The sequence below is a fragment of the Echinococcus granulosus genome, assembly GCF_000524195.1.
Source record: "Echinococcus granulosus chromosome Unknown EG_S00215, whole genome shotgun sequence".
NCBI lineage: Eukaryota > Metazoa > Platyhelminthes > Cestoda > Cyclophyllidea > Taeniidae > Echinococcus > Echinococcus granulosus.
Genome location: NW_020170595.1, coordinates 49711 through 58624, shown reverse-complemented (window position 1 = coordinate 58624; position 8914 = coordinate 49711). Strand labels below are relative to the sequence as shown.

Genomic DNA, 8914 nt, shown 5'->3' with positions numbered 1-8914 from the left:
ACCGAAATCCTTGCCTTAACAAATAGTTCAAGCATTTCTCACATTCACTTGAATTAACATACTTGCATTTAAAGCGTTATTAGATTGATTGGACATATCGTTCATAAATATTTACACTTATAAACTACACATGTGCAAACAGATTACTAAAAGGCACATATAATTTTATGCTCGTTTGATGAAAATTTGCAGAATTTCTAGCCAAAAATGGTAAGTAAATGAGTCACGAATAATAATCGGTTCTTTCGAATCGGCCAATAAATTTAAGGGGCACAGGTGGTAATTTCAAAGTCGTTTTGGTGTGGTGTTTTTCCTGCTCTTTGCCATACTGAATTCAGACCGTAAATATCAAGCCGGATGTGCGAAAAGCAATCAACCAAGTCATCCATTCTGTAGAGGCACCACTACAATGGACTCGTTAGGGGTAGAGGCTCCTGTTCAGCCCCATGTATTCACTGGATAAATGAACATTTGGTATGAATGCAGGTGCTTTTTCAAGGAATTTAGTCTTTTAAGCAAATGGTATAAATAATTTTTGCTAGTTGAAACTTGAAGATCAGTGGAGGATTCAGGAGGTAAAGGTGGGTGATTTCAGTTTCTTACATTCCATATTAAACCGAATATACATAATTGTGACAAATGTTCGATTTGTCGGAGGACTGAAGGTATTGCGAAATGCTAAATGCAGTTACCTTCCAGAATGCATTCTCCGTGGGTGAAAGGTTGAGAGGACAAAAGTATCCCAGAAGAGATATTTTGAAGTATTTTTGGGAATACTTTCCCTTGTGGAACATGTGACTTCAGCAACTGGTGTTAAGTCGTAAGTTTGTCTCGTGTTTTAATGTAGTGCCTTTTATACAACTTAACCATGTCTCTATTTAAGTCATTTCGTTCTAAAAGTACAGTGGTTGTTAAAACGTTGTCTTGTGTCCCTGGAACCTAATAGATTCCTCTTTCATTCTCAATAGTGCGCTCTTCTCACATTTACTTGCATATTAGGCCTTCAAATGATCAAATAATCTTGAAATCGTGCTCTGTTTGAAAAATTTAAATTACCGGTAGACGAGGTAGGGCCATTTAAAGATGCTTTGAGGGCAAGCTTTTTGTATTATCCCACGCTACTGGTATGGACGCCGTCTGTTGACTCCCCGAAGTAGGCAAGGATGCGCATGCGATGCTGTTAATGGGGTAGTGCTCATGTTGGGTCCTTCTAGAATCAGAGCAACGAATAGTGGCGCCGTGGAGAGTAGTTGGTCGTAGAAGCGTGGACAGGTGCGTTGGCTGGTCTGTTTGAGTTCAACTCTCAGCTGGTGCCCTTGGGACGCGTGGTCCCCCTCGATGCCGTTGCAGACACTGCTCCCGTCTCATTGACCACTGGGCGCCCTGTCTCTTCTCCGCTACTGCAGCCTATGCCATTTCTGTTGCTCACAGCTCCTTCTGTGCCCCCAAAGAGTACCATGACGTCCTGTCTTCTATTAGTCGTTAAGCGCTTCGGAGTTCATGCCCCATGTCCGGTGAGCATTCGACATCGGTCTTTTCTTACAGTGCCTTCATTATTTCAAAATACCCAATTCTCTTATCTACGTGTCATTATCAATACGTGCAGTGTTGTCTAACAACTTACAGTGGTCGACTGCACCAAGTCATATAGAAAATAGCTTGGCTAAGCTTGCATGAAAATGGATGGAGGATGTTCTTAATATTAGAAATATTAGCTTTTGTTGGTATCTGAATGGCAGGTAAATCTGTCGGGTCTGTGGTGCAAGTGTTTGTGTCATCAGGAAGAAATAAGTTATCTGATTTGTGGTGGTTATTTTTTCCTTTGAGGCTGGCAAAGAACCTGTGGAGCTTTTCTACAAGAAGAGAGAAATAGAGATCATAGTGACCCTCTCCCTGTTATTGAAGACATACAAGAGGAAACTGGGCGTGCGTTTGTTTGCAGAGTGGTTGAGTACTTTTGGTGGGACATTTGACCAAAGGACGCAGCTGGCAGGTCTATACCTCTCCCTCGACCGTGGACCCCATCTTGAGGATTTGATTTAGCACCATCTTGCCGCCAGCATCAGGGTCCTTGGCGGTTTACTCTTCTCTGCGGTGAGTGTCACTTTATGACCGGGTCTCATGTTCACGTAGTTCGCCTTTGCCATTTCGGGAAGCTGGAATTCATTATTTCATTTTGCAAGCACTCTATCTGTCACTCCAGGGTAGGCCACGGAGCTCAACGTTGAGCAACTTCTGGGTCACGTTAAAATTTTGTTAGACTATTTTAAAGGATCATTTAATGGGAAAAGAAATGTGTACTAGACACGCCGATTAAGTCGTGCATTGAGGATGACGCTGACTGCTTTTCTCACATGTCATCTTGCTCTGCATCATCATTTGGCCAATATTTTGATGGGGAATCGATGTTGTACTGTTTTGTTGTTTTATTTTCTTTGCGCGAGACGGCTTTTAAAAATATATGTATGAACTTGGTGTCAGTACATTTTCTTTTTCATAAAACATACTGAAAGCGTATAATAATTTGGTCAAAGGTCTGCTTACGAGGGGAGGGGGTCTCGAGACAATTTTACTTGTAACATTTGTCCTTTTTATTCTGGGTTCTTCATTGGTCGCCTTGATTTTTCCTGAATAATACAACGTTTGCGGAGTGGTAGTAACGTTAGGCTGCTGTTGATGTACATGATACTGATACTGCCCCATCTCTAATGCCTCCTTCCCATTGTCTCAGATCTCTCCCTTTGAGCCAATTTTCAGGCTGAAGTTATCTGGAATGATGCACGTTTGCAAACTACTGACAGTTTTCTGTGTTCACGTGCTAAAGCTTTCATTGTAACTCAAACCCAACGATGATTCGTTGTTTCAGCAAAGGAATCAGCTTGGCCTGAACGGCATGCGGTTATCGCAAATTTAAATATACTCTTGAAGAAGTGGCGTGCAAATAGTATACCTCTTTAAGCCCGAGATCGAGAAGAGAATGATATCGGCTTTGTGTCATATTAAATATAAATCTTTGCTGTGGCATCATTTCGTCCTTCACCCTCACAGGTAGCGCGCCTGAGTTCGGGTCAACTCCCGTGGGTAATCTGTTTTCCCGTTAACGAACTTGTGCTCATTTTCTACCCTTAGACAATTATTCACAAACACTGTCGCACAGTGCTCGTAATGATTTTAAAATGATAAATTTGTTGGTAAATTTTTTAATTTTTAGGCCCTGATACGTAGGTGTCGTTTTGTTTGCGTATGCTTGTTGGTCTCCCCTGCTTGCTCTCTGTAGTTCGACCATATTCGCCTATCATTGAGCATAACTCGATGTGAAATCTTGCGACAAAATAAGTTGGTTATGTTAATTGAGGAAACGACTTGCCTTTTAGCTGTCAATATAGCTGACTCACTTGTCACGCTGTGGGCTACACTTGAGCTTCCCAGACATGTTGGTAGATTATCAAAGGCGAACAATATTTTAAGAAGTATGTGTATTAAGGGAAAACAATCTAACTACGGCTTATTGTATTGCTCACGGACTAGCTTGGCAATGTCGAAGGTGTTGAACTCCTTACTGTTCTCCACATTATAAGCATGGTGAGGGAAATTGATTCTCTTTCCCCTATTTTATTCTTCTCTCAGACCTGGGTGAGATTATTAATTTAGTTAAATCGGGTCTTTTATGATTTCTTTCGTAATCTAACCCCCTTAGATTTGCGCTGCGGCAGTAAGGGCCACCAACTAACTTTGAAAGACATGCCTGCCATTGGGTAGTGTCACTAGTCTAGACAGCCTTCTGCTCTTACTGGTTTACTTCGTTTTGACAGCTCAGCGGGTACAGTCGGTGGGGCGAAAGCGGAGAGTGGAGTTCGAGACGGTGTCAAATGGCGGTAGCGATGGAGTGCAGCGGCTGCGTGTGAAAGGCGATGCCGTAGTGGATCTCATCCCAAGGACTGCGCCACCGTCGCTTGCACCGTATACGGTCGTCCGCTCTCCGTCGTCCTTGGCATGATTGACCTCATCCTCGTCTAAAACTGGCACTGCAGGTCAGATTCCCGTATTTCCTTTTCTTCCCCCCTTAGGCTTTATTTCTTAGGTTTGCAGTATTCGTGCATTCGGTTATTTAGTTTATTCAGCTATATCAAACAAATGAGTGCAATTAACTAACGATAGGTCTTCAATCTTGTCAGTTATTTTCAAAATGGAAATCTGAAGGACCTCAGCATCGAGACGGATGCTTATCACTGGAAGGAATACCCGTCCAATCCTGTATGCGCATGATGATACTTGTTGTTATAACTGTTGGATTGCAGGTGGTGCACTCAGACAAGAAGCCGCGTCAACGCCGAGTTTTGCGTGCCTGGGGCCGCATAGGCACGGATATTGGCGGCTCGAGGGCAGAGCGCTTCGTCAGTATGGACGCCGCCATGCAGCACCTGCACGGCCTCCTCACAGATTAACTTAGCACTGTCAACAAAGGACGAAAGTGATGAGGATGTCAGAGGTACTGAGCCTTCCTACTGCTCCCCGCAACACAAACATGATGGAGGAATTAGTGTAGCTTTCTTCATTTTATGCCCTTTTATACGCAAGTGTGATTATTAATTTTGTTAAACTGGGCATTTTATTGTTTTCTTCTTAATCCAAACCCCTCCGATTTGCAGTCCGACGGCAAGGATCACCATCTAACTTTGAAAGACACATGCCCAACATTTGTTGTTGTCACTACTCCTAATAACCTCTAGCTCATCACTCACTTCGTTTTGGCAGCTCGATGGGTCCAGTTGGTGGGGCGAAGGCGGTGAGCGGAGGCTGAGACTACGGTGGAAGGCGGCACTCAGTTAATTGGTATGTTTACTTTTATATCAAAGGGGAATAAGTGTAGTTAACTAATTACGGCACTTTAATCTTAACAGTTATTCTGAAAGCTGAAATGTGAAGGATTAAGCATTGAGACGGTTGCTTATCACAGAAAGGAATACTTACTTAATTTAGCATACGCATGATTATAGCTGATGTTGGTAACTGTAGCAGTCAATTTAATCATCCCTGTCCTCCATATCTCTTTTACATACGGCACAATGCTATTAGTTAAACAACATGCAACGGTTACCGCTATAACCGTTAGATTGCAGGCGCTGTGCTCAGGCAAGAGTCCGCGTCAACAGCGTGTTTTGCGTTCCTGGGGTAGTGTAGGCACGCGAATCGGTGGCTCGAGGGTGGGGCAATTCGTCAGTCTCGATCCCGCCATACAGTGCTTCCACGATGTCTTTCTCAAGAAGACTGCTAACACCTGGGTACCGAGTGTGCCACTTTTTTTCAAATTACAACTTCGTATTTTCTTCCCAAGGTAGACAACATCATACCATCTCTAGATTGATATTTTAATGTACCACGTATCTACAATATAAGGCCAGACTTTTGTTATGCATTGGCCTGTTTGATGTAGAACTGTCTGATGTTGAACTCGGAATATGGATGAAATGGCGAAGGCTGCTGAAAATAACCACTCTAGAGTTTTACTGTTTAGTTCGCAGCTCTCCTATCGTTATGCAGCCTTCGTCCTTTTGCGAGTGTATTCTGATGTTATGAAACGACTTGTGTTTGTAAGGTGAAAATGTTATCGTGAATATCTTATCAAGACAACATGATGTGTAGTGCGCTTTTTGTCGAATTTGGTGCAAATTTATCTGTGGGTGGTATGTTGTCTCAAGAGCGCTTCGATTCATACTAGCTTGCAACACAGGGTGGTTTCAAAACCCCTCTTTATAGTAGCACTCCTTTTAGCGCTTCTGCACATCAGTCTGAGTAAATCAGAATCCATGTACATTTTTGGAGATATTTGTAGGGATTTCTACGACCATCCTATCTCGTTGCATGGAACGATGAGAACGGTGAAAAGCTAAAACTTATGCATCAGGTGTTATTCGAGTTTAGAACTCGACGGTAGAAGCTCATTTCTTTCCTTTTCGACATCGCCTTAATGACTAATGCCCTGCTGGAGTTTGAGGTCGGTCTTGACTCGTAATGTCAAGCTCTCACAAAGGGTTCGAGCATGCATCCCAATTTGTGTCCTTTTTAAGTAGATGTTTCGGTAATGCCATTGTGGATGATGTCACGAGAGCAGATGATTCAGGCAACCTATGGTGTTTAAGCGATTTCTGAATTACTAGCTTCGAAAATGCTGATCGAAGGGCTAGACATGAGTAGCTATATTGGCAGCACAATGCGCTTTGATGCGCGCGTTCTGCACGACTTTGGTTTGAAGGTGCTACCCTTGTTGTACAGCTTGAAGGTGATGGAAACCAAGTCTCGAATGTTAGATGAATGACTGAATCTAAATGTAGCCTATTTCCTCATGAAGGCTAGTGTCTCTGACGTCAACCCTCTTGATGAGCACTATGAGGAACTCAAGAATCAGATTGAGGTCTGTACATTGAGCTTTTTTAATCAAGTTAATCGTCAATGTCTTAATAGCGACTCTCTTCTGATTGTACCGTCAGACCTTCATCGGGACCTGGAGAAGTTTGAACAGGTTGCGAACTACCTGTAAATCACTCACGCTCCAACGCATTTCATCTATACTGCGGAGGCGATAGACACCTTTCTTGAGGGAGGGGGAGTCGGAGAGTATAAAGGCGCTGGACAATCGCATGTTGCTCTGGCGCTGTTCTCGTCCCATAAACCGGATAGGCATTCTGTGAGTACTCTTCTTCCACTTAAATCTATTTAAGTAACTATAATTGCTTATCTGTGAGCCCCTCGTCCTTCTTGCTTGGTAGGGCACAAGGTTTGCAAATAGCACCTTTTGAGGCGCCTTCGACAGGGTATTTGTTGAGCAAGGGCGCCTGCTTCTCTGACGTGGCGAGCAAATCCGCTAATTACTGCTGTACCTCGCCCAGTACCTCCCAGGGCTGCCTTCTCCTCTGTGAAGTGGCTGTCGGTGAAACTCACGACTGTTTTGCTGCCAGCACTTCCCGAGCCTTCAGGCAAACTGGCAGTCGCAGAGGTAAATCTGTGCCTTTTCAAGCTGTTACTTTGCTCGAAGAGTGTGTCACCCTTCTTTTATATGTATTGCCCTTTGGCAAGCATGCCCACTTGAATATTATGTGACATGTTTTGAGTTCAACGTTTGCAGTTGTATTTTTAATTTGTTCGTCAAATTACGCTCAATTATGAAATTAAACCCTACAATTGTAATCTTTGCTGTTATACTTTTACTAAAAATTATTTGGTCCAAGTCGGGCGACATAAGTTTGCTTGAAGGAAGTTCCTGTTGGATTGCCTCAACGTCAGGTACTGCTCTCCTGTAAATGAGTCATACGCAAGGATTGTTACATTAAGACAGGTACTTTTTCCCTAGACAGTTTCTCATAGAGATTAGGGAATTCCCGTAATGTGGCGTGTCTGTAAGTAAATTGAACTGGTAACTTTAACGAAGCAATTTGCTTTCATCAATTTAAGAGGTGTGAGTGCAATTGCATTGAACGCAGAGACGTGCTTCGTGGAGCTGGGGATAGGTGTTGTCGACCCCATTGATGAGCCAGTGACGTCTGCAGAGACGAGAAGCGACCTTCTGTGCAGTGAGTACATTATTGTTATCCGACACCTCTCAAGTCAACATTAACTCCAATTTTCAGAGATCGCGATGAACATGAACAAGATTTTATTCCCTCATGTTGGTGTTATTAATGCAAATTAATAATAAAATTGTCGCATTCAGTCAACGTTGTCTTCACAATTAATTGTGGCGCACTTTATTTTGTTCAAATACGTTGGGAAGGTGAATTCCCACGTGTCAGTGTTCCAGTTAAGATTATTCTTCCGGATCTCTACCATGGACAATAACTGCAGTTTCTCGCAATAGCGAGAATGTAGCGTAGTTATCTAACTTACTAGTTGATTAAGGAAATCCGAACCTGTCGTAAGTTGTTGAGTGGATCAAGTGTCCTTGAGTGTGCGGCACTTACCACTTTCCTATTCCGAAGCCTCTTTTTACAAAATGTCATTTAAGTCTGCTGACTGTGAATTGGGCTTGTGAATTTCGCAAACAACTTGCAGACGTTAAATCTGAGCTCCTTGGCCATCTGACTGCAAGTTTTCTGTTTGTCTGTGTGTAATTTCTAAGTCAAAGTCAGCAAATATAGCAAATCCGGTCATCCGTGGGGATTGTTATGCCGCTTAGTTCATTGTTCTGTCTTTATCGTGAGCTTAAACCACTTAGGATGTTCCCGCTTTGATTAATGGGATCCAATGGGCAGCAGTAAAGGCTCCTTAGCGTATTAGCAACATGATGGACCTTAATGATGCCCAGTTTTTCAGTATTTAAAGGAATTGTGGAAGATGGTGCAAAACGATGTAATCCGATTTTACTTGTTTATAGCTTGCATTTACTTGGTAAAATTGCGTCTGTCGTTACTGTACTGATCATAGCAGTCTATTCTCCTCTCAACTTCCCTATTTTTAGTGCTGCTGAAATGATTTCCTTGACCGATTAGTTAAAGCGCTCAAACAAATGGAGAGAGAAGCTCTATTGAAGGGCTCCAAGTGGTATCTCTTCCACTGGACACCAGCCCTAGTGAGGAAGGCGATGCATGACATGAGGTCAGGCAAAGGTGCCGTTTGGCAGTTAGCAATGATGGGTGGATCAAAGCACACCCCCAATTAGCCAAAGATGTGGGGCCTCTCTATTGGCTATAAGTGAGACAAGTTCATTAATTTAAAGGGGGCTATGACTTGCAATGCGGCGGTGGTGCAGACAACCATTGTAAGTGGTAGAGATGAAAGAGATGCAGAAGTCGCTGCCGCCGGACGTGGCATTAGGCATTTGATTGGGTAATGCTCTTTTAATTTTCGGTGGAATGGGCGCAGATTCATCAAGCATGACCTCTGTGTGGTTGTTTTTTTCGCATCCTGGCCATGACTCATG

The 8914-nt window shown here is 43.1% G+C and overlaps 1 protein-coding gene across 1 annotated transcript in view; it reads left to right on the top strand. All coding sequences in view use genetic code 11, as the record gives it.

The window, feature by feature from the left end:
- The window catches only part of EGR_10393 (Histone H2A), a gene marked incomplete at both ends in the record, with an annotated part of 11808 nt that extends 3325 nt beyond the window's left edge, over positions 1–8483 (top strand). The window contains 7 exons of the mRNA XM_024499642.1: positions 1251–1514; positions 4299–4398; positions 5134–5289; positions 6333–6534; positions 6599–6685; positions 6768–6812; positions 8453–8483. Coding sequence (XP_024345949.1) covers positions 1251–1514; positions 4299–4398; positions 5134–5289; positions 6333–6534; positions 6599–6685; positions 6768–6812; positions 8453–8483 — 885 coding nt within the window. The remainder of the gene's footprint in view (positions 1–1250; positions 1515–4298; positions 4399–5133; positions 5290–6332; positions 6535–6598; positions 6686–6767; positions 6813–8452) is intronic.
- Positions 8484–8914: the final 431 nt, after the last annotated feature.